This window comes from Phacochoerus africanus, chromosome 11 (genome assembly GCF_016906955.1).
Source record: "Phacochoerus africanus isolate WHEZ1 chromosome 11, ROS_Pafr_v1, whole genome shotgun sequence".
In the NCBI taxonomy this organism is placed as follows: domain Eukaryota; kingdom Metazoa; phylum Chordata; class Mammalia; order Artiodactyla; family Suidae; genus Phacochoerus; species Phacochoerus africanus.
The window spans coordinates 128,238,801-128,264,086 of NC_062554.1; the positions used below are offsets into that span (position 1 = coordinate 128,238,801).

General features: G+C 39.7%; 1 protein-coding gene across 1 annotated transcript in view; it reads right to left on the bottom strand.

Moving 5' to 3' along the window:
* The window catches only part of CENPF (centromere protein F), a 63,213-nt gene extending 38,257 nt beyond the window's left edge, over positions 1–24,956 (bottom strand). The window contains exons 1-7 of the mRNA XM_047753425.1: positions 24,836–24,956; positions 21,400–21,602; positions 20,384–20,580; positions 13,646–13,767; positions 12,793–12,884; positions 10,234–10,525; positions 8,926–9,128 (exon numbers count right to left, since the gene is read on the bottom strand). Of these exons, the coding sequence (XP_047609381.1) occupies positions 8,926–9,128; positions 10,234–10,525; positions 12,793–12,884; positions 13,646–13,767; positions 20,384–20,580; positions 21,400–21,561 (1,068 nt within the window). The 5' untranslated portion in view covers positions 21,562–21,602; positions 24,836–24,956. The remainder of the gene's footprint in view (positions 1–8,925; positions 9,129–10,233; positions 10,526–12,792; positions 12,885–13,645; positions 13,768–20,383; positions 20,581–21,399; positions 21,603–24,835) is intronic.
* Between the last annotated feature and the right edge of the window lie 330 nt (positions 24,957–25,286).

Genomic DNA, 25,286 nt, shown 5'->3' on the forward strand with positions numbered 1-25,286 from the left:
TACCAAAACCACTACAATTATTTTAGCACACATAAAATTTATATTTGGGAAACATTAGCAAGGACATAAAGCCTTAGACCATTTAAATAAATACTTCGTAACTTGTGCCATGAAAGCACGAAGTCAGCATGTCTGAAGAATGATTCACCCAACGTTTTGTTGCATGGAAATGAGAGGTTAAAATGCAGTCACGTTGACCTGTGTAATTTAGAGGCTGTAAAAAGAACCAGAGGGTACCCATTATCCTCATGTGTAATCTGTTTCAAGCATAATAGATTGTGTGAGAAATTTTAAATATTAACATGCACCCTTCCACAATGCTCCCATTATGCCATTTTAAATGTCCGGAGGCTCACAGCCCTCCAGAGACTATCATAACTGGGTTTTAACCAAGCTGCCCTAGGTTCTTTAACACAAAGAACATTGTGTGCCTTTTTACAGAGCCAGGTATCTTTTTTTTTAAATTGAACTACAGTTGATTTACAATGTTGTGTTAGTTTCAGGTGTACAGCCAAGTGATTCCATTACATATATATTCCTTTTCAGATTCTTTTTTCCATTATAGGTTATTAGAAGATATTGAATATCATTCCCTGTGCTATACAGTAGGTCCTTGTTGTTTATTTTATATACAGTAGTATGTATCTGTTAACCCAAACTCCCAACTTATCTGCTCCCCCTTTAGTAACCATAAATTCAGTTTCTATGTAAGTCTATGTAAGTTTTATAAATAGATTTATTTGTATCATTTTTTTAAGTCCCACATTACAAGTGGTATCATACATTTGTCTTTCTCTGTTTCACTTCATTTAGTATGATTATTTCTAGGTCCATTCATGTTGATGCAAATAATGGCATTATTTCATTCTTTTTTATGCATAGCCAGGTATCCCTAAAATATTGTTTTTTAAAGAACTAAATTAAAATTCAGGATACTCTTCTAAAATTAAATTGGAACAAGAAGACTTAAGTCTTCAAGTGTTAAAACGCCTCTAATCCTTCTCCATGGTGCTCAAATCCTTGAGCTGCCCTATAAAACAACTCCAAAATCTCAGGTAAGAATAAGAACACCCCGTAATGGTGGGAGAGGAGTGGTTTGAAAGAAACGTGCCCCAATGTGGCAAATCTCTCCACTAATGTATTCTCCGAGACCCATTATAGTCCCATTTAGAACTATTAGAAATATTAAAACTATAACAGAGAATTCAGAGGAAAAGAAAACGCTATGTCAGACTTTGTTGGAAGGCCAGACACCAATTATTAACGAACCAAAGATGAAAAGATAGAGCTGGTCTGATTTTGCAAATATTAGAACTTTAAAAATACCAAATTCAAAAAGAAAAATATTGAGCCAATGGCTCAAATTAATCCACCTACTTGGACATTTAAGACACCTTTGTCCTTAGACTTATGGTTCTTGGATTTTTAAATCCCCAAGGAAACAAATGAAAGAAATTATTTCTAATAATATTATAAACTCAATAAATATTTATTATGAGCGTGCTATATGTCAAGCACTGTGCTAGACAAAATTCAGTGTCAAATAAGTGATCTAAAACGTTGACAATTCTCAGGGGGGTTAAAAAAAAAACAAAACCCACCAGGTGGCAGAGTAGATTGTGAACCCTTTGTGCCCTCTGCTGGCACTCCCTCAAACTGCAACATATGCCACTACAGGATCACAGAATCAACAATTCTTTCTCAGAAACAGTAGGTTGGAGTTCCGCTGCGGCACACTCAAATTGGTGGTGTCTCTGGAGCACTGGGACGCAGGTTTGATCCCCAGCCCACCACAAGGGGTAGGTCTCACTGTGACTCAGATCTGATCCCTGGCCTAGGAACGCCATATGCCATTGGGCAGCCAAATAAATAAATAAATAACAAAATAAACAAATTTTTAAAATATCATTTAAAAAGAAAAGGAAACAGTAGGTTAAGAAAAATCCTTTAGGAGATATTTATATTTAGATTTTTTTTTTTTTTCCTTGCTGATATCTATGATGCACAAGCCACATGTAAGTACCTGACCACTAGGTGTCATGAGTGCTTCATAATACTCTTAAAAAAGTGTCCAGAGGAGTTTCTGCTGTGGCTCAGCCGGTTAAAAACCTGACTAGTATCCATGAGGATGCGGGTTGGATCCCCGACCTCACTCAGTGGGTTAAAGATCCAGCACTGCCACAAGCTGCGATGTAATGTAGGTTGTGGATGCAGCTCAGATCTGACTTGCCAAGTGTGGCACAGGCCAGCAGCTGCAGCTCCAATTCAACCCCTAGCCTGGGAACCTCCATATGCGATGGGTGCAGCCCTAAAAAGACCAAAAAACAAAGAGGCAGGGGGGTCCAGAGCTCAAGTCCTTTAAAAATACAGAATATATGACCCTAGACACTCACTGCTCTGGGCCTGCATTTTAGCTGTCAAATACAGGTGCAAAGTCCAGCTTTGCTGCCAGCCCCAGTGCTGTTTCTACATGAGTTCAAACCTTGCATCCCACATGGTTTGTAAATACTTGGGAAAGAAGCATACTAGAAACAGCATATGTTCACTAAAACACATGGTATTAATTTTGGTTAAATTAGCTCCATTTTATTAAACAATATTAGCTCCATTTATTTAAAATTATAGGTAATTTTCATGGTAGATCAGGAAACAGCACAAACAAAGCATAATTTGATTTCAGCAACATATTGGACAAGGTCATATTATCTTTAGAGGCAAGATGGAGAAAGGTAGACTGACTTTTCAGTTAGATTTGTAGTTTATGGGGAAAAAACAGAAACCAGAAAGCATTAAACAAATGAGCCTTTAAAACCTGGGCGGAAGTCTCTAACAGAAAGCAAGCCAGAGCTATGTTCTCAGCACTGTCCTAGCCAACAATTTTAATTCATGATCTGGTAAGAAGCGACATCAGCAAATATGTTAGAAGGATTTGGTGATCTTGTCACACCAAAACCAACAAGGCAAAATGTAAAAAGACACGTGTAATTCTTATCTATGAGAAGGTCTGACATGGCAGAAATGTAACTGAAAATGAGTTTCACTGACAAGGAACTCAACATAATAAAAACAACTACTATTCTAAGTTCACACGCGCCAGGCACGATGCTAAAACCTTTATAAAAAAATACCACAATCTTTACAACAATCCTGTGACACAGGCATTATTATTAATACCATTTTATTAATCAGTCAACTGAAGTTCAGAAGGTAGTTAAATAGCTCCACTGCAACACAGTCGGGATGTGGTAGAGCCAGGGCTCAAACTCAAGTCTTTCTAACTTAGAAAACCCATTTACAAACACAGGGTACACTTGGAGTTACCGTCATGGCTCAGTGGTTAACGAATCCGACTAGGAACCATGAGGTTGTGGGTTCGATCCCTGCCCTTGCTCAGTGGGTTAAGGATCTGGTGTTGCCCTGAGCTGTGGTGTAGGTTGCAGACGTGCTCGGATCCCGCATTGCTGTGGCTCTGGTGTAGGCCGGCAGCTACAGCTCTGATTCGACCCCTAGCCTGGGAACCTCCATATGCTGCGGGAGCGGCTAAGAAATGGCAAAAAAGACAAAAAATAAATAAACAAACAAACACAGGGTACACAAAGAGAATAAATACATCAGTCAAGGGCGGTCATGTTCCTTCATACATGCAGTCCGTATTTATCGGGAGTTTCTCTGTACAAAGCACTGCACTGGAAGAATTCTCATAATGCACCTGGACTATCATTTCCAGGAAGGTGGCGAAGATGAACGTTTCCCTATTCCTCCCATCAAGAGGAATTCAAAACCCCGCACATTATGGTAAAACAAACATAGGAACACTCTGAAAAGAGAAGACAAAGCAGATTGACTAGGGACTTTGAGAAAGGAAAAATATTATGGTGTTGAAAGAAAAAAACCGTTAGCCCAGAATCCTATACCCTGTAGAAATATCTTCCAGGAATGAAGACGAAATCAAGATATTCCCAGATGAAAAAAAAAAAAAAATTAGAGGATTTGTGGCCAGTACAAATGCACTGAAAGAATGGCTAAAAGAAGTTCCCGCTGTGGCACAGTGGGTTAAGAATCCAACGACAGAGGCTCAGGTTACTGCAGAGGTGCAGGTTAAATCCTGGCGCAGCGGGTTAAAGGATCTGGCATTGCTGTAGCTGTGGCACAGATCACAGCTGTGGCTCGGATTCAATCCCTGGTCCAGGAACTTCCATGTGCTGCAGGTGCAGCCATTAAAAAAATAGAAAAAGGAAAGAATGACTAAAGGAAGATCTCGCAACAGAAAGGAAATGAAAAAGGAAGGAAATATGGAAGAGATCAGGAAGGAAAGAAGAACAAGTTAAATAAACAGTACTGGTATATACAATAGGCTTTCCTTCTCCAGTTTTCTAAATTATCTTTGACAAATGAAGCAAAAATTATAATGCTGTCTGATGTGGTTGTAAATGTATGAGAGAAAACACTTTAGAAAATTATACTATCAACATGGGAGGGTAAAAAGACAAAAAGAAGTAAATTTTTTTCTTTTCTTTTTTTTTGGCTGTACACATGACATGCAGAAGTTTCCAGGCCAGGGACTGAATCCACGTCACAGCAACCTGAGCCACTGCAGTGACAATGCTGGATCCTTAACCCATTGTGCCACAAGGGAATTCCCACTATTTTGGGTTTTTTTTTTTTTTGCTTTTTTGTTTTAGGGCTGTAGCCACGGCATACAGAGGTTCCCAGGCTAGGGATCCAATCAGAGCTATAGCTGCCAGCCTACACCACAGCCACAGCAATGCAGGATCTGAGCCGCTTCTGCGACCTACACCACAGCTCATGGCAATACCGAATCCTTAACCCACTAAGCGAGGCCAGGGATGGAACCCACAACTTCATGGTTACCAGTCAGGATTTGTTTCCACTGCGCCACAATGGGAACTCCAAAAAAGAAGTAAATTTTCTATAATTTATTAAAGCTGGTAGAATGAAAACACCAATATATTGTGATAAATTATATGTCCATATACATTATCTAGAACAATTGCTATATAAAAGCTCTACAAAGAAATACACACACAAACACTACTGATAATTCAAAATGGGAATTCTAAAAAATGTTTAAGCAGGCTATAGGAAGGCAGGGAAAATAAAATTGAAAAATGAAAAACAAAAAATAAAATGGAAGACTTAAGCCATGGCATATCAATAATTACACTGAGTATAAATGGTCTAAATATACAAATTAAAAGACAGTGCTTTAAAAATGAATAGTGTTTTAAAAGGGTGGATTAAAAAAATACAACCCAACTATTTGCTGTCCACACAAAACTCACACTAAGCCTATTTTCTAATTTATAATTAGGTCTTATTTTTAAATTTAATAGAGAGAGGCTGAAAGTAAAAAAGACAAAAAAAACCTACACCAGGTAGACATTAATCAAAGGAATACTGCAGTGGCTCTATTACTACCAGATAAAGTAGCCTTCAGAGTAAAAAAAAATGATCAGTGATACTGAGGGCTATTACCTAATGATAAGCAGCAATCCATCAAGAAGACATAGCAATCCTAAACTGTATACATCAAACAACAACTGCAAAATAAGGAAGCAAAAACTGATAGAACTGAAACGAGAAAGACAAATCAACAATTATGGGAGACTTCAACATCCTTCTTTCTCAACAATTTCTAAAGCAACTAGTGAGGAAATCAGCAAAGATATAGAGAAATTCAATAAAGAATATCAACCAGCAGGAACTAATGACATTTTTAGAACATTCCACCCAGCAAAAGGATATACATTTTTTCCCCAGGTGCCTATGAAACATACCAAGATAGCAGTTCCCGTTGTGGCGCAGCAGAAACAAATCCGACTAGGAACCATGAAGTTGTGGGTTCAATCCCTGGCCTCACTCAGTGGGTTAAGGACATGGCATTGCCACGAGCTGTGGTATAGGTTGCAGACGCAGCTCGGATCTGGCACAGCTGTGGCTGTGGTGCAGGCCAGCAGCTATAGTTCTAATTAGACCCCTAGCCTGGGAACCTCCATATGCTGTGGGTGTGGCCCTAAAAAGACAAAAAAAAAAAAAAGACACATAGTCCAGGCCATAAAATAAACCTCAACAAATTTAAAAGAACAGAAAATTTAGAGTACGTTCTCTGAACACAACAGAATCAAACCAGAAATCAATAATGGAAGAAAATCTCCAACCACTTGGAAATTAAATAATGTGCTTCTAAATAATCCATAGGTCTAAAAGGGAAGTCTCAAGGGGAAAAAATTGTTTAATAAAGAATAAAAATTAAAATATATCAGAATTTGTAGGGCACAGTTAAAGCAGTACTGAGAGGAAAATTGATAGCATTAAATGTCTGCATTAGAAAAGAAAAAAAGTCTCAAATCAATAATCTAAGCTTCCCACCTCAAAAACCGAGAAAAAGAAGAGCAAAATAAACCCGAAGGAAACAGAGCAAAAAAATAAATGAAATTGAAAATAGGAAAATTACAGAGAAAAACCAATGAATTGAAGAGCTAACTCTTTGATAAGTTTAATAAAAAAAGAAACAAACAAAATTGACAAATTTCTAGCAACACTGACAAAGAGAAAAATAGAGAAGACACAAATAATCAGAAATGAACACAGAATAAACCTGACCTACAGGCATCTAAAGAATAAGGAAATACTATGGACTCCACATACCTAAATTTGACAATTTAGATAAAATGGACCATTTCCTCTAAAATCACAAACTAACCCAACTCATTCAAAGTGAAATAAATAATTTTAATAGGTATGTAACTTTTTAAAATTGAACCTGTAATTTTCTTTTTTCTTTTTTCTCTTTTGAATTTGTAATTTTCAAACTCCCAAAAAAGAAATCTCCAGGCCTAGATAAGTTTCCCAAAGAATTCTACCAAATGTATAAAGAAGAAATAACACCAGTCCTATACAATGTTTTCCAAAAATCACAAAAGAGAACCCTTCCCAGTTCATTTTATGAAGCTAGTATTACCTCTAATACAAATACCAAAGACAGTAAAAAAAGAAAATAGCTGAACAACAACATCCCTTATAAGTATAGACAGAGGAATCCTTAAAAAATTACTGGCAAATAAAATTCAGAAATAAATAAAATGAATTATATACCATGACCAAGTAGGGTTTATTCCAAGGATGTAAGATATTTAAATATCTGAAAAGAAATCATTGTAACCTATTGTATTAGCAAGCTATTATTTTGTAAAACTATATTTGAATCTATAATTATCTTAACATAAAAAGATAAATTTGAGGAAAAAAAAGGACTTGTCCCAGGAACCAAACAGAAGATATAGGTCTACCTACCACAACAGTTTTTGCCTGCTGCCCCCCAACATTAAAGGTAAATTCCATAGGCCCACTTTAGACATGGGTCTAACAAGATAAATTTTGCAAGGTTCTCAGTGGCTCTGGCAATTTCTGAGTGTGGGAGCTACAGGGCGGGAACATAAATAATGACAAGAAAAGGGTCATAAAAGGGATGGAAGCCAGGAGGAGAGATCTCACTGCACTCCCAGGAGCTCTCGGGATAAGGAATGTGTCAATGGAGGAGGGTATGCCAAGCAGAAAGGTAAACTGGATCAAACAAAGACTAGACTCAAGAAACACCAACTGACCTCTGTTAGTCCGAGGAGCATTCATTTTTCTCTCCACTGGTCACCATACACCCACTATCTATGTGACTGATATATCTGTGCTATGTCCCCCAAGAGGATAAAGTGCCACAAGGGCAGTGATTTTTGTCTGGTTTTTCAGTGCTCCATCCATCCCCAGTTGCAGAACAGTGCCTGACATAGAGTAAGCAGTTGATAAATACTTATCAAGTGATTATCACTGAATAAATGAATAATAGAAAGAGAAGAAAAGACTAGAGTGGTAGGCTAGGGGCCAAGCAATAACAAGAACCAAATAGAAACACCAAAAAAAAAAAAAAAAAAAAACAACCAAAACAGCAATAGGAAAAAACAAAACAAAACCAAAAAACCCTCAAATACAGGCTAAGAAGCTTGGCTTTAATTAGGGCCTTAAGATTACTCAGCCATAAAAAAGAATGAAATAATGCCATTTGCAGCAACATGGATAGAACTACAGACTCTCATACTGAGTGAAGTAAGTCAGAAAGAGAAAGACAAATACCATATGATATCACTTATATCTGGAATCTAATATACAGCACAAATGAACCTTTCCACAGAAAACAAAATCATGGACTTGAAAAACAGACTTGTAGTTGCCAAAGGGGAGGGGGAGGGAGTGGGATGGATTGGAAGCTTGGGGTTAATAGATGCAGACTACTGCCTTTGGAATGGATTAGCAAAGAGAGCGCTGTGTAGCACTGGGAACTATGTCTAGTCACTTATGATGGAGCATGATAATGTGAGAAAATAGAATGTGTACATGTATGTGTAACTGGGTCACCATGCTGTACAGTAGAAAAAAAAAATTGTATTGGGGAAATAACTATTTTAAAAAATAATAATGAAAGTGTAAAAAAGGCTTAAAAAAAAAATTAAGTGTCAGGAGTGTATATACTGGACCCTATGAATAGATCTATCCAATTCTATCTTGTGTCCTAATCCTCTTTTAAAAGTCCATGATTTTATGTGCCTCTTCCATGTCTCAGGCACCTGTCAGGTGCTGTATACACATAATCTTTATACGTCACCCCCCTGAGATGTAAAAGAGATAGTGACTTGCCCAGTTATCTGGGCTGGGAAAACGTGCAGTCCAGATTTGACCTCAGCTCTACCCAACTCTAAAAGAATTAACTATTCAACTGCATCAGTACTGCCTAGAATATATTAATAAGGTTCATTGTCAACATTTATTTCATAAATCTAAAAGACAAGTACTCTTTCTAAAGCACTGTATGAAAAAAAATGGAGAGTTATCAATAACTAATGAAAAGTCAAGTACCTTGGTTGACGCCTGGTCATACTGTGCTGTTGTTCTCACGAGCTCATCTCTGCTTTTGTTCAGAACTTTCTCTTTTTCGTTTAATTCTGCTTTTGCTTTTTCCAGCTGGACCTGCAATTCTTGAAGTTTATTCACTTGGCCTTTCATTTCTTTTTCTTGTCCTTGCAGACGTAGTTCCAGCTCCCCAATCTTGCTCCTTAGATCTAAAATCATAAATAAAACCACACTTCAATTAATACATATTTTTCCACAGAGAAATTTACAGCTAAACTCAATGTATCAATCTGTTATTCTACTCTGAAATCTTTGGTGACTCAAATATAAACCAATTCAGAAATGACACAGCTACTTTAACTGGATTCAATTTCAGTGCTTAGTCTCCATTATTATTTGTATTCAAAAATCCTATAAAAGGCAGAAGAAACAAATTTTATTATGGTTTCACAGAGAAACTTGGGGGAGAAGATGCTTTTCTAAAATCATTAATAGTATCTTAATGAGACTGCAAAAGTGCATCACATCTAACACCCTGCATTTAAAATTACCATTTGGTTTTGTACACCAGAAAACTAATATTTGTTTTGTGCCATATCAATGCAAATGAGTGCTGAGCAGTGAAAAATTCACCCTCCCATATTCTCTCGTAGTTTTACTTCCAGTAAAGAGCAAGACAGTGTGAACCCCCTCTACTGCCAAAATTAACAACAATTTTTTTCATTTCTTTCCCCACATATACGCAATATTGGTTCCAATGGCATTGGCTGTGTGACAGCTCTCACCAGTGCATGCTGACGGTGATTTTCAATCTATCATAGTACTGGAAATTATCATAGTCTGCAGAGTAGATTCCAAAACACCACCTGGCACCCTTGGCTGTCAGCACCAGCATGGTACAGCAGCCAAGGTTACAGGTTTGCTCCCATATGGACAACCTGGCAGCACACAGCAAAGCTGTTCTGCAGACACAGGCCACACCTCTGGCCAAAACTGGCTTATTCTGTGGACCACAAAAGAAGCCAGGTGAGAAGCCTGGGGAGTGTCAACTGTAACCCACCTCGTTGTCCCACTTCAGGAAAGTCAAAGCCACTTACCCTACTTTGGAAGGCTTCAGGGCATTTAAGGACAAATAAAGATCCCTTTCAAAATGGTGCTGTCTTTGCTCATCATCACAAAGACAGTATTTCACCAGACTGGGATGCTGACCACTAGTGAGTCCAACAAAATGCATTAGCATTTTCTAGGACTAAAAGTGTCTGGAATCACCTCTGGAGTTGTCTCAGGAAAATTTAATTTAGCTCAAGAAGTTACCTTGATTCTGGGCTTTTAGTTGATCCAAAAGATGAGAACTGCTAGAATTGTCACAGAAACTGCTATTAGCATCTCTTTTCCCTATCTGCAGAATTGATCTACTTGGAGTCACCTCCTGTTCCTCAGAACAATAAGATGCAGAGAAATCTCTCCTAATTGGAGTTTTTAGAGCATTGGATGAAAGACGACTTGGGGTCTTTTCTTGCTGCCAGGAGAACACCGATGATGAAGCCTGGTGTCGGGCAATGTCCCGGTGATTCATGGTGCTTTGGGGAACAGCCTGGCTTGCTTTCTGTAAAAATAAAAACTCTTTAGAGCCCTTTAGAAGTCAAATACTTAAGACTATGTACTAGACTGAGCAAAGTAAATAAATTCATGGTCACCAAAGGGGAAAGCTGAGGGAAAGATAAATTGGGAGTTTGAGATTAGCAGATACACACTATTATATATAAAAGAGACAAACAACAAGGCCCTATTGTGTTGCATGGTGAACTATATTCAATATCCTGTAATAAACTACAATGGAAAAGAATCTAAAAAGAATATATATATGTATATGTATAATTGAATCATTTTGCTGTACACTTGAAACTAATACAACATTGTAAATCAACTATACTGCAATTTAAAAACAAATTAAAAAAAGACTACAGGTTTATTTTATTTTATTTGTCTTTCATCATTTTAGGGCCACACCCATAACATATGGAGGGTCCTAGACTAGGGGTCTCAGCAGAGCCACAGCAACACCAGATCCGAGCCGAGTCTATGACCTACACCACAGCTCACGGCAACACTGGATCTTTAACTCACTGAGAGAGGCCAGGGATTGAACCCGCAACTTCACGGTTCCTAGTCAGATTCGTGTTCTGCTGCGCCAGAGCGGGAACCTCCAGGTTTATTTTAAAGTAGAACATAAAGCTGTGCCAAGAAGGTAACACTTCCCCTGTGTACTCAGGCAAGAGAATTCGTCAAGTCAAGGGAACCACTGAGTCCCAGTACCCCCTGAACTTTCTAACAGTGAGACTAAGCCCTGAAGGATGAAGCCAGTACCATCTGAGGCCCAGCCTATTTTGCATGGACTCAGTTGCTCTATTTATTCTGCATCCCTCATATACTTCATCAAAACACAGGTGAGTACTCAGCGCCATTCTGAATTCTGACATTGGACTCTCCTTTGCCTCTCCTTGGTCACCTCGCCTGCAGCTGTGCACAGAGAGACTCAAAACTGAATTCGTACCTAAAGAACTCTTTCAAGAATCTCACGTTCCACCATACCACTCCCCCCAAAGTGTCATGTGAAGTATTTGGTATTCTATAGTACACATCTGTGGATTTTCTGCTATTTTGAATTCTTTTTGTTCTTCCCTTTCTGTTCTTGCCTCCATTCTGACAAATATCGTGGTGTGGCCATAGATGCTGAGTTAAATTTTTTATAGCAAAGCTTTTCTTGCCACAGGGAGAGGTTTAATGTTTTTGGAGACTCACAGACCTCCACAAAATAACTCTGAAAACAGATGTCAAGGGGAAGAATGGATACCAATGACTGAGTTAGATAACAAAGCATGTGATATTTCCAAGGCAAACCAGAGAATTAGTGTTTCATTTTTATACATCTTGATAAGCAATGCCTTTGCTGCACATCTAAACCTCAAAACAAAGGTTAAAGGCATAAAAAGAATTAAAATTGTTAGAGTTCTAACAGGTACTTTTTTCAGTAGGTACTTTTTGACCCTCAATATTTACCGCTTATAAATCCAGCCTTAAACTCTTTGCTAAGTTGTGCCATCTCGCCAAGTTCATATGTTTAGTGGAAGTGTCCCATTAAGTGCCAAACTGCAATTATTTTTTTAAACGAATAACATCATGTGAGCAGAAATGGTAAAAGTATACTCTACGGATACCAGGTTATTTTCAGGATCAGTCCTGAAACTAAAAGCTGAGATTTCTAAAACCTGCATTTTGTTGCTTCATGTGCTGTTGATATGAAGCAAATCTTTTCACCCGCCCCTCTCTGGTTTTTCTACCCATATCATAAGGGCGTTTCAAACCCTTGTCAGCAACTGACTTAAAAGAATTGGGGAAGTTCTGCTGATAACATTCTCATCTGAAATAAACCTGTTGTTAAGAATGATCCTCAGACATCACGTCCCTAGCAGCAATGACCATATTCCATCAGAAGCCCTGAATATGAAGCAGTCGCATGCAGGTACCAAAGCCAGCCGGGGAGTGGCAGGAATGACTCTGGTCCCACCCTTTTCAAACACGTTCATCATCATCAGATCTTTACGGAGAAATAATTATGTTGCCACGGTGTCTGTGGAATTCAGGGAACATGTAATATTTATGGATAAAGTAATCTCTCAAATCTATTTTTACTCCACTCCTTATTTTTAAATTTAAAAACAATATAACCGATGAGCCAGGAACTTTATTTTCTCAGTATAAGAAAACTGTGTCAGTTCTATGTAAAACAGATTTCTGTCCTTCCTTGTTCTGCCCCATATCAAAATACTTCTTCACCTGCATATTCTACTATAAAGCCCATAATTAACTTACCTTTGCCTGCAAGGCTTTCACCTCTGCCTCTAATCTTTTTCGTTCTTCGACTTCTTTATTATATTTTTCTTTTAGATCTTCATATTTGGAACCTAATAAACACAGACAGTGAGATACAGTTTTACTTCGATCATTGATTTCACAAAGGGATTCACAGAATCATAACGAGGAGTTCCTTGGTGGCCTAGCAGTTAAGGATCCAGTGTTGTCACTGCTGCGGCTCAGGTAGCTGCTGTGGCGCAGGCTCAGCCCCTGGCCTAGGCACTTCCATATGCTGTGAGCATGGCCAAAAATTAAAATAAAAAATAAAAGAAAGCCTTCTAAAGAAAAAAGAATCATCATGATAACTAGTGTAGAAATGAGTATCCTAGTACATCAGGTGGAAAGAACGTTTTGCTTACGGCAAGAGACACTGATCAAATTACTCAAATATCAAAATACATGGAAACACAGATGTTCTGAATATTCCCAAACTGAATTTTTTACATCTGAGACCTACACAGCAACTTGTGGCAACACCAGATCCTTAACCCACTGAGTGAGGCCAGGGATTAAACCAGCATCCTCACGGAAACTATGTTGGATTCTTAACCCACTAAGCCACAGTGGGAACCCTTAAAAATGAATTATTTTAAAAACACACTATATAAGTATAAAGTGAAAAGTTTAAAGGCTTATTGATGTGATGGCTCAACATAGTTCAACAGATACACAAATGTATATGTAACTAGCTGTTGAATATTTTTTTACTGTTTAAATTGGAAGTTGAATTCAAAGTTGAATGAGTTACAATCTTTGGCAGAACTAAAATCTCAATAAAATAGCTATTTATACAAAGGGAGAAAATCCTTACCGCTGTAATACTGGCTTGGTGTGAGTGGAGTTGTAAAAACTTTTTGTGGTGTAATGCATGGATTCAGAGACACATCTGCAGACTGGGCGGCCTGTTGGCTTCTTTCAAGTTCAGATTTACACCTGTGAGAAAAGGACCCAAGAGGATGCCAAATCACAGCAACAGCTACAAAATACCAATATTCCCAGAGAGCAATAAACTTAGGAAAACCCACCTCCAAGAATTCCTACTATTTCCTTTACCCAACAGACATATACTACAAACCAACTTATGAGAGAGATATAACCTCAGTCCCTGGCCCTCAAAGGAACTCAGTCTAGCTGGGGAAGCAGACATATAAACCAATAATTACACGTGATAAAGGCTATAATGAAGATCTGTAATAAGCACCATAGCACCATAGCAGCAAATAAGCACCGTGGCAGCAAAGAAGAGCTGGGAGGTGGGGACGTAGTCCAAGCAAATTTTATATTCTAAACAAAGAAAGGCACAGTGCCGCCAAAGAACCCAGAATTTCAGGAACATGGAAGGAAACTGGTGTCCCGGCCTCAATGTTACAATACCGTCATGACAAAAACATAGGCTGGATATACATCCCATCCCATGTCTTTTGACATCTTTAAAAAACAGATATAATAATCAAGTTAACATAATGCATCCAGAAAAGATACAGCAGAAAACAGTTCCCCAAAAATGGAGAAAGTAAGTTATACATTGTCATCCTCTGTATCCATGGAGCCTTGGTCCCAGGACCCCCATGGATAACGAAGTTGGCAGATGCTCAACTCCCTTGAGGGTATCACCCCTCTGTATCGCCAGATGCACAACCCGTGGATACAGAGGGCCAACTGTATTGTATATGTGTATAGAATAGCCCTACCATTTAAGTTCTGACCTTTCGGAATCCAGCAACCTAAGAGCGGACTCAACTCGTGCAATCTATAATGTCTCTGATTTTAACCTAACACAAGAAATTAAATGAACACCCTAATAGAATGGCTAATGATGTGCACTATTCTCTCTGCCAAGGACACATCACCCCAGCAGGGAGTGAAGAAAGTAGTGAACAAAGTACCTCCATGCCCTAGTCAGCCCAGCTCCACATTCAACCCAGGAGGAAAGAAGCAATGAAGGAGCTGAAAATGGCCACACAACAAACCAAATTATCACATTCAAAGTTACGGTAAGTAACAGCCCTCTAATAGCTATGTTCTACTGATATGAATAAGTAACAAGAAATAAATGAATTTAATCTTACTATTTAACTCAGTATTTTCCTTTTTTTTTTTCTTTTTTTTTTTTAGGGCCACACCCAGAGCATAAAGAAGTTCCCAGGCTAGGGGTCAAATCAGAGCTACAGCTACAACCTACACCACAGCCACAGCAATGCCAGATCCGAGCCTTGTCTGCAACCTACACCATAGCTCAGGGCAACACCGGATCCTCTGACCCACTGAGCGAAGCCAGGGATTGAACCCGCATCCTCATGGATACTAGTTGGGTTCATTTCTGCTGTGCCTCAGTGGGAACTCCCTAAGTCAATGTTTTCAATATTGCCATTTCAACTTATAATCAATATGAAAATCATACTAAAGTACTTTACATGTTTTTTTTTAACCAACTCTTCAGAATGTGCACTGTGTCCTTCCAGCACGCCTCAGTTTACACTAGCCACATTGCAAGTGTCCAGTAGCCCATGTAGCCACGGCTACCACAATGGACACTGCAGGTCTGCAGAGTGCCAAAGCCCTAACAAGGCAGGTGACTCCAGAGTTGAGTTTTGAAGAACCCCGCAAAATCGGTGTTTCTCTTCCCTTTCAAATTCACCTCAAATTCATTAAAAAAAAAAAAAAAAAGTTTGTTAATTTTAAATATTAAATAAAAGTATACCCTGGTCCTATTCTTATAAATCTTTTTATCTCCTGTCTCCTAGAGAAAAAACATAAGCCACCACCACCAAAAAAAGCATTAAGTCAAACTGTCTTCTCCTAGGTTTAATTTAACTATATGAGATTGCCCATATTCACCAGTTTTTAATTAACATTTCAAATGTTCAACTTAACTCATTCAAGATGTTGCTGAAATGTAATCATGGCCATTGATGGAAAATATAAGTTCCTACCCTGCTCCTGAGCTTTACAGGTGAGAATTTAAAAACTCTACTCAAGGAGTTCCTGTCGTGGCTCAGCGGAAACGAATCTGACTGGTATCCATGAGGACACTGGTTCAATCCCTGGCGTTACTCAGTGGGTTAAGGATCCGGCGTTGCCGTGAACTGTGGTATAAGTCACAGACACAGCTCTGATCTGACGTTGCTGTTGCTATGATGTATGCCAGCAGCTACAACTTGGATTCGATCCCTAGTCTGGCAATTTCCACATGCCACTGGTGAGGTCCTAAAAAAACAAAACAAAAAAAATTAAAAATTAAAAAAATTAAAAGAAAAACTACATGCAATTATTTTTATAATTTATAGGTTTTACACTATTAAGTTTTTATATTGTTAATAGCTTTTATAATCAAAATAGTTTCTATAGCCTGAGGTTATATAGTTTAAAAGCTTTTATAAATATCTATATCCATCAACATCAAAGTAATAAATTTTTTTTTTCTTTTTATGGCCACACCCTTGGCATATGGAAGTTCCTGGACTAGGGGCCGAATCGGAGCTGCAGCTACTGGCCTCCACCACGGCCACAGTAAAGCTGGATCGGAGCCACATCTGCAGCAACCTATTTGCAGCTTGAGGCAACACCAGATCCTTAACCCACTGAGAATCCTTAACCCACTGAGCGAGGCCAGGGACCAAACCTGCATCCTCAGGGATACTACTTGGGTTCTTAAGCCGCTGAGCCACAAGAGAGACTCCACTAAAAATATTTTTAAAGTAAATGTTCTGGAGGCCCCTTGTGGCCTACCAGTTAAGAATTTGGCATTGTCACCACTGTGGCCCATTGTTATTGCTATGGCTTGGGTTCAGCCCCTATCCCAGAAATTTTTTTATACTGTGGGCACAACCAAAATAAATAAATAAATAGGAGTTCCCTCATGGCTCAGTGGGTTAAGGGTCCAGTATTGTCACTGCTGTGGCTCTGGTTACAGCTGTGGCACAGGTTGAGTCCCTGTCCCGGGAACCTCTGTATGCCACAGGTATAGACAATTAATTAATTAATGATTATAAAGTAAATGTTCTATGAGGGTATCCTAACTCCATGATGGTGATGATAATAGCTAATAACAACGGATAATAAGGATAATTCTGGAGTTCCTGTTGTGGCTCAGCGGTAATGAACCCGACTAGCATCCATGAGGATGTGGGTTCGATCCCTGGCCTGGCTCAGTAGGTTAAGGATCTGGTATTGCTGCGGCTGTGGCATAGGCTGGCAGCCACAGCTCTGATTGGACCTCTAGTCTGGGAACGTACATATGCCACAGGTGTGGCCCTAAAAAATAATAAGAATAATACCAGTGCTAACAATTAACAGTTGCTACATCTCATGCTCAATTCTGAGAACTTTATAAAGCAGTGCTATACATGGCACTTTTCAATGAAATATAGAACACAAAAGCATCCATTCCTCAAATGTTTCCTCAAATACAAACATTCTGGAGGTCTTTTGTGGCACAGTGGGTAAAGGATCCAGCGTTGTCACTGAAGCAGCTTGTGTCACTGCTGTGGCGCAGATCTGATCCCTGGCCCAGGCACTTCCACATGCCACAGGCACAGCCAAAAAAAAGAAAAAAGAAAAAAAAGAAAACATTTCAGTCTAAATTATTAAAACCAGTATTTCTAACATTGGCAGCCGAAACGTTCTTTTCAAAGAAATAATTATTCCAGCGTACTGAAGTGAGTTTCCTATTTCCCAAGCACCTGCTTTCCAAAAGTGAATGCCTCTCTTAAATTCACTCATTCACTCAGCAATTATTTGAGGACATACAATTGCCAAGTGCTGGGAATACAATGATCAACAAGACAGACAAGGTCCCTGTTCTCACAGAGTTGAGGAAAACAAAAACTCAACAAAGTAGAAATTTATCATTCTAACACTACACCTTTTAGATAGCTACCTTCCCCCAGGGATAGGAAACAAGGTTAGAAAAAGGTTTTGTTCATCTAAATTATCATCTCCACAAAAAGGTAAGAGTACAGTCTCCCCTTGGTACCTGCAGAAGATTGGTCCCAGGACCCTCCTGAATACCTGCAAATGTTCAACTCTCATATAAAGTCACTTAGGTAGTGTGTGCATATAAGCTATGCCCAAATGCTTTATCTCCAGGTTACTTAAAATACCTAATACAGTGTATATGCTAGGTAGTTACTGACACAACAAATTTAAGTTTTGCTTTTGGAACTCTGTGGAATATTTTTTTTCAAATATTTTTGACCCCTGATTGGTTGACTCTATAGATGCCAAACTCATGGGTACAGAGAGCCAACTATAATTTTTAAATGTTTTAACTTTCAAAAATATGTTTTCTTTGTAGGCAGCATTAAGATTAGTGTAGCTGTGGTAAGAAAAAGAATCTTGATATCAAAATATTTATGAATTATGAATGGAAAAACAGTAACTTTACAATAATGCAGAAATACACATAACACCCTCACCTAAAGATCAGTTTAAAAGTCAAATTAAGGAGGTCCCGTCGTGGCTCAGTGGTTAACGAATCCGACTAGGAACCATGAGGTTGCGGGGTTCGATCCCTGCCCTTGCTCAGTGGGTTAAGGATCCAGCGTTGCCGTGAGCTGTGGTGTAGGTTGCAGACGCGGCTCGGATCCTGCGTTGCTGTGGCTCTGGCGTAGGCCAGTGCCTACAGCTCCGATTCAATCCCTAGCCTGGGAACCTCCATATGCCGTGGGAGCGACCCTAGAAAAGGCAAAAAGGCAAAAAATAAATAAATAAATAAAAGTCAAATTAAATCATGTACCCTTTGATATGAGGCACTGAGAAAGGCACATCACTAGTTCTATGGTATCCTTACCAAAAATTCATAACCTCAGTCTGACCCAGGGAGTCTCCATCCCGGATGATTTTGCACACCCACCCCCACAAAGGGCATGTGGCAATGCCAGGTGACATTTTTTATGTCAAAGGGGCTACTGGCATCTAGTAGGTAAAGGCCAGCAATTCTAAGTGCATAGGGCAGCCTTCCACAACAAAGAATCATGCAGTCCAAAACGCCAGCTCTGCCACTGTTAAAAAATAGCCAACAAATCCACACTGAAGACTAATCTACAAAAGAGGGGACTAGAGCTCTTTAAAAGTGTCAAGGTCACAAAAGACAAGAAACTGCCGTAGCTTAGGGAAAAAAAAATAGGAAAACATCAAATGCAATGTAGAATCCTGGATCAGATCCTCAAATAGCAAAAGGACATTACTGGAGGAGTTCCCATTGTAGGTTAGTGGAAATCAACACAACTAGTATCCAACTAGTATCGAGCCCCGGCCCCACTCAGGCATTGCTATGAGCTGTGGTGTAGGTAGCAGACGTGGCTCAAATCCATGTTGCTGTGGCTGTGGTGTAGGCTGGCAGCTGTAGCTCCAATAGCCCCCTAGCCTGGGAAAAAAAGAGTGAAATCCTGGAGTTCTCGTCGTGGCACAGTGGTTAACGAATCCGACTAGGAACCATGAGATTGCGGGTTCGATCCCTGGCCTTGCTCCGTGGGTTAAGGATCCGGCATTGTCGTGAGCTGTGGTGTAGGTTGCAGATGCGGCTCGGATCCTGCGTTGCTGTGGCTCTGGTGTAGGCCGGTGGCTACAGCTCCTATTCGACCCCTAGCCTAGGAATCTCCATATCCACAGGAGCGGCCCTAGAAAAGGCAAAAAGACAAAAAAAAAATTTTAAATAAAATAAATTTTAAAAAGAGTGAAATCCCAATAAAATCTGTAGTTTAGTAATAGTATCGAATTAACGTTTACTGCTGGTTTGGTCGTTGTACTCTGGTTATGTAAGATGTCAACAACTGTTTCCGTAAGTCTAAAGTTATTTCAAAATAAATTTTTAAAAAATTTTCTGGGGGTATACTTATGGAATTAACAATGGGGCAATTTGCTAAAGACTTTTTTGCTTTTAGTCTTTTATCACTCCTTGTTATTTTGGCAAAATTCTTCTATGAGTGCAAAAAGATTCCATTTAAAAGGTAGCAGTGCTCAGGTCCCACTACATTTCTTTTGATTAATGCCTCTAGCTGCTTGGAGATTTTTTTTTTTTTTAAATAGAAAAGTAGTAATAAGTACTATTTTTTCATTTTGCTTAAATATGGCATCAAACCTGGAGACTTGATTATGTAATGCTTAAGATGGAAGATGACCCTTTGCTCCATACCAGAAAATAACACAACACTGTAAATAAACCATCCTTCGATTAAAAAAGAGGAGTTTCCAATGTGGTGTAGCAGGATTGACAGTGTCTCTGGAGCCCTGGGACACAGGTTCGATCCCCAGTAACACCTGTGGCTTGGATCTGATTCCTAGCCCAGGAACTCCATATGCCATGGGGCAGCCAAAAAAAAGAATAAGAAAAAAGAAAAGATGGAAGGCAGGTCTCTCAGATTTATATTGTACTGAGTCATGCAATGATAGGACTGAAGTATATAAGAATTTTCCTCAAAATATTGTTTATTCTACTGGAAAAAAAAATTGAAATATGGAATAATTACATCATGAAAGCAAAAGATAGATGCATCTGATGTATATATACAAAGACATCTACAATAAATACCATTCCCCCAAAACTTACCTTTTAAGTTCCTGTTCCAGTTTTTCTATTTGTTTTTTGCTGGAGTTCAGTTGTCCTTCTTGGAAATTCACCTGTGACTCCTTGACTTGAAGTTCATGAGAAATCTTCTGCTTAGTCTTCTCCAGATTTTCACAGATTTCCATCAAGCTTTGGTTCTCCCTTTTCAGATTTGCACCCTCAGTTTTTTCATTCTCGACCTAATGGGGGTTGTTCCAAAGGAAATAGGTCTCTTTTTCATGAGCTTACCAAATATTATTTGAAATCTGAGTTTAACACTAATGACAATTTTCTGATATGGTTGTAATAATCCAGGTGTCGGTGCTAATGAACCCAGAAATTTTAGTTGATCTCCCTTTGAAGCCCATTAGTAGAAAAGTTCTATAAAGTCCTACAAAGTCACTGTCTTTGTTAGGGCTACACATCCCCATCCTGGAAAGAGAAGCTTTAATGTGCTTTAAAGAATTAAAAAATTGAAAGTAAACCATATAAACCTTCCCTTAACTATTCATTTTCAAGTTTAGCTGCTAAAGCCAGTTAACAGAAGAAACTGAAAATTTTTCCCACTAGCAAAAACATTTTTGAAGCAGTGATTGTATTACTACACAGAAGCACAAAGGAAGTACTATTTAAGTTTCTATTTACTAGTCCTAAGAGATCTGGGAATAACAAGGTGGAAAGTTCAGTCTCAGAACGCGATATCTATTTGGACTGTAAAGTGCTCTAACACTGACCCCAGATTCAGAGCCAGAGACTTTTGGTCATGTTGGTGCAGGATACAAAAGCAACACCCAATTCATGGCCCCAGCAGCCCTACATATTCGTAGGTAAGCAGAAATGAAAACAGAGGATGGAGAAAATGAGGTAACTACAGAAAAAACACAAGGACTCAATAAAGGAGGGGGGATTACCCCCTGAAGATAACGTAATCATTTTTCTCCAGATTTAAAAGACCAAGATAAAAATGACTCATCCACATGATGAATGAATTGTTTTAAATACCCGCATTTCAGTGATACCTTCTGTTTTTGCTTCTGCAACGCAGCCTCCAGGGTTTCAAGCTGAAACTGCCTTTGCTGCCTTTCTTTCTTCAGTTTGTCCAGCTGTCCTTCAAGCTCCTGGATTTTCTGAAGAGCTCTGGTAGGCAGGCCTTCCTTCCATTCTTCCAAAGCCCAGCTCATTTTGCTCTCCTCTCTTTATTATTCAAACATTTACAAATAAACTGAAAAGAATAAAGAGGCTATTGGTCTAACAACAGTAAAAGGAAACTTAAAATCTCAGAGACTAAGGAATCTATATAACCACCTCTAAGAATCAAGTTTCAAAACTTCATGGAGGGTCCTCAGAAAACTAAAAATAGAACTAGCATATGGTCCAGAAATCCCACTCCTGGGTATGTATCTGGACAAAACAGTAATTCAAAAAGATACATGCACCCCTATGTTTCTAGCAGTACTATTCACAATAGCCAAGACATGGAAGCAAACTAAATGTCCATTGATAGATGAATGGATTAACATGTGGTACATATCTATAATGGAATACTACACAGCCATAAAAAAGAATGAAATCATGCCATTTGCAGAAACATGGATGGAACTAGAGATTCTCATATCTGTGAAGTAAGTCAGAAAGAGGAAAACAAATACCATATGCTATCACTTAAATCTGGAATCTAAAATATGGCAAAAATGAACCTATCTATAAAACAGAAACAGACTCACAGACATAGAGAACAGACTTGTGGTTGCCAAGGGAGATGGGGGAGGGAGTAGGATGGACTGGGAATTTGGAGTTAGCAGATATAAACTATAAACATTTAGAATAGATAAGCAATGAGGTCCTGCTGTACAGCACAGGGAAATATATCCAGTCTCCTCGGAGAGACCATGATGGAATATTAAAAAAAGAATGTGTATATGTGTATGACTGAGTCACTTTACTGTACAGCAGAAATTGACACAACATTGTAAATCAACTATACGTTAATTAAAAAAATTCACATTTCAAAAGATAACCAAGTATAACATCCATCTCCTCCACCCTCTGCAAAGGTGACTACCAATAACTGTGAAGTAGTACACAGCACACTAGTTTGGCTTTCCCTTGCTTTCTGTTTTTATTTCTCATTTTTTACTTCTTCTACGGCTACCTACTTTCTATCACTCAGTTTGTTTTCATTATGCAAAACACGAATATTTAGTTATAGTTTCAGGGGAATAGATCTTACAAGACAAATAAAATGCAGGTTAAGTTATTTTGCAAATGCTCTTCTTTCCTCTCTTCATGGTGTTAATTCCTACTCACACTCTGTCGCTCTTCCTCCAGGAAGCCTTCCGAGGACATCCACCATAACCTGGTTGTATCTCCCCATCATAGTCTCTCATAGCACAGGGGCCCCCTTCTCTTCCCAGATGGTTATCATTTGTTGAGTCAATGCATGAATGAACAAAATGCCGTTTTAGCACTAGATCACTGCAAAATGCAGCAAAATCATTCTCCAGACAGACCTTGCCCAGGAATCAGGTATACAGCCTTAGCGATTCAAATACCTGCTCAGCTACCTGCAAGATGTGGGACCTTAGGCATGTATTTAACTGCTTAGGGCCTTGGTTTCTTCATTTGTAAAATGGGGATAATAGTAGTGGCAACTCTTTAAAGCTTTAGAACAGTATCTCCTGAGAAGCCTTCTGTACATGATAGTGATTATATTAGTCCTTGAAGACATTTTTCCATTTGTATATTTCTGCCTGTTACCAAGATGTAAATAACCTACCTCTTTCTCAGACATATCTTAGAAAATTTAAATCAGCTGGGAGACAAGTATGGCAATTATTCTTTATTCAGTAACCTTTATAACTTCAATGAAAGAAAAAGCATTCATTTTCCAATTATTTTGGCAACAGAGTCCGTTTTTTGCTAAATGAAACGGTCCACAACCGTTTTCATGTTTTGTTTCAATTGACTTTATCAATAAAATTCTTTATCAGAACAGCTAGTAAGTAGTTGATGAAAGAATATTAAAAAACTGTTTTCAGAAACCGAAAGAAGAGCGAGGGTCTCAGAAAACAAAATTTAGATTCAAGCCTTGGAAAGCGGTTTTCTCTGGCATTCACCGCCCCCCACCCTCAGTTCTTTGCACACAGCATCTTAAACCCTGCAGCCATTTACCCAAAAACTACTGAAAGGAACCTCGTGCCTCTCAACCAGCAAAAGAAAATTTACACTGCCCCATAGGCTACTCCTTCCACTCCAAACTAACTTGCTCATTCAGGAGCTCAGGGGTGAGAGCACCATACCTCAAAGGCACAGGACTGTAACTCCAAAGCAATTCTGCCAGCCACTGAAATCGTTACATCGAGACGCCATAATGAATAAAATATTAAAAAGAGCAATTTTAAAAGATAGAGATGGAAGTAAGCAGACAGAAGACTGACAATTTAAATGCTTTTCTAATTCCAGGTCCAAGAGACAGGAACAAATAAATGGTTAAAGTGCTCACCAGACCCAAGCTCATTTCGATTCGAGGGGACTTGGACAGGTACCAACCATCAACAATCTATGTGGAGCCACAGACACAAAAGGACAAAAAAATGTAAACCTCCAAGTAAGAAGGTAGGGGGCGGGGTCGATGGAGAATCCTGGATGTCAAGGTTCTTACAAAAAGGATCGGCAGGAGCAGCCTCCTTCTAGAAAATGTTCTCTCTTTTTGTCTTAACTACGTGGAGGACATTCTTCGTGACCGAATCACTCAAGCCCGAAAAGCGCCCAAGGTTGCGCTTTTGTGACCGTGTGACTCACCCACGCCCAGTACGGCAGGCCCGTTTCACGCTTTCCCTTTATCAGAATCCCCCATCTCCACCAAGAAACCAGAATCCCCGCCTACAGGGCCCACTGCGGGCCTGTGAATGAAAACTCTCCCCATCCTCTAGACAAGGTCCGAGGATAGGACACTTATTCCTCGGTCTTCATCCTATAGCGGAGCCAGGTACACAGACGCACCCGAATACATGTGAAAGGCAAAAAGAGAAATGTTCTCGCAACTAACAATAGGCACATCGGCCCGCCGCCCAGATCAAGACCCATGTGCACCTTCTCTGTGCAACAAAGGACAGTCCAAATTACAAGTAGGAGCCACTTGTTTCCGGATCCGAAAGGCTGCCAGTAAAATACCTGCTGATCTCCTAGTCTTCTGCGTTACAGAGGAGGAAACATTCCCCAAAGGGCGAGGCCGTGACCGAGCAGGGTCTCTGGACCCTAGTGCTAGCCGACTTTTACCGGGAGCAGAGGGGCCGATTCTCCAGCCGGGTCAGGTGGGAGGAGACGGCGGCCCTCCGCACCTTCAGTGCGCAAGAGCGGGATCTCACAGGCATCCCGGTCCCAGGATCCCCCGGCGCAAAGCCAGCGGCTCCATCATGCCCGCCGCCGGAGCCGGGACCCAAGCCGGACGCTCACCTTGCTGGCGAGGAAGGGAAAACAACCCTTCAGAGAGTCAGATCCAGGTACAGCCTCCGCGGGTTTGGAGCCCACAATCCAATTCAAACTGCCCGCGACCGCCACCGGTTTTCGATTCGCCCTCTTCCGGCCGCGACCAAACTCGCCTCCAAGCCTATTGGGCACTGTCAGCAGCTGCGAGCCAATCCGCTTCCGCACACTCGGACTGCCGCCTTTGATTGGCCCTTTCGGATAGATTTAAAAATCAAGCCACACCAGGAGAAAGGCCAGTACCGAGGCTACTAGGTTTTTTGTTGTTGTGGGAAGTCAGGGACCACGTGCTTGAGCTGAGGCTGGTAGACCAAAAGAAGCTCTATTTCCGCAGCAGCCAGGGACTGGGCAGACTGATTAGGAGGGTGTGGTCTATCGGCTGCAGCCGGCGGGAGTGTCTCTCTGGCGAAAACCCTTAATA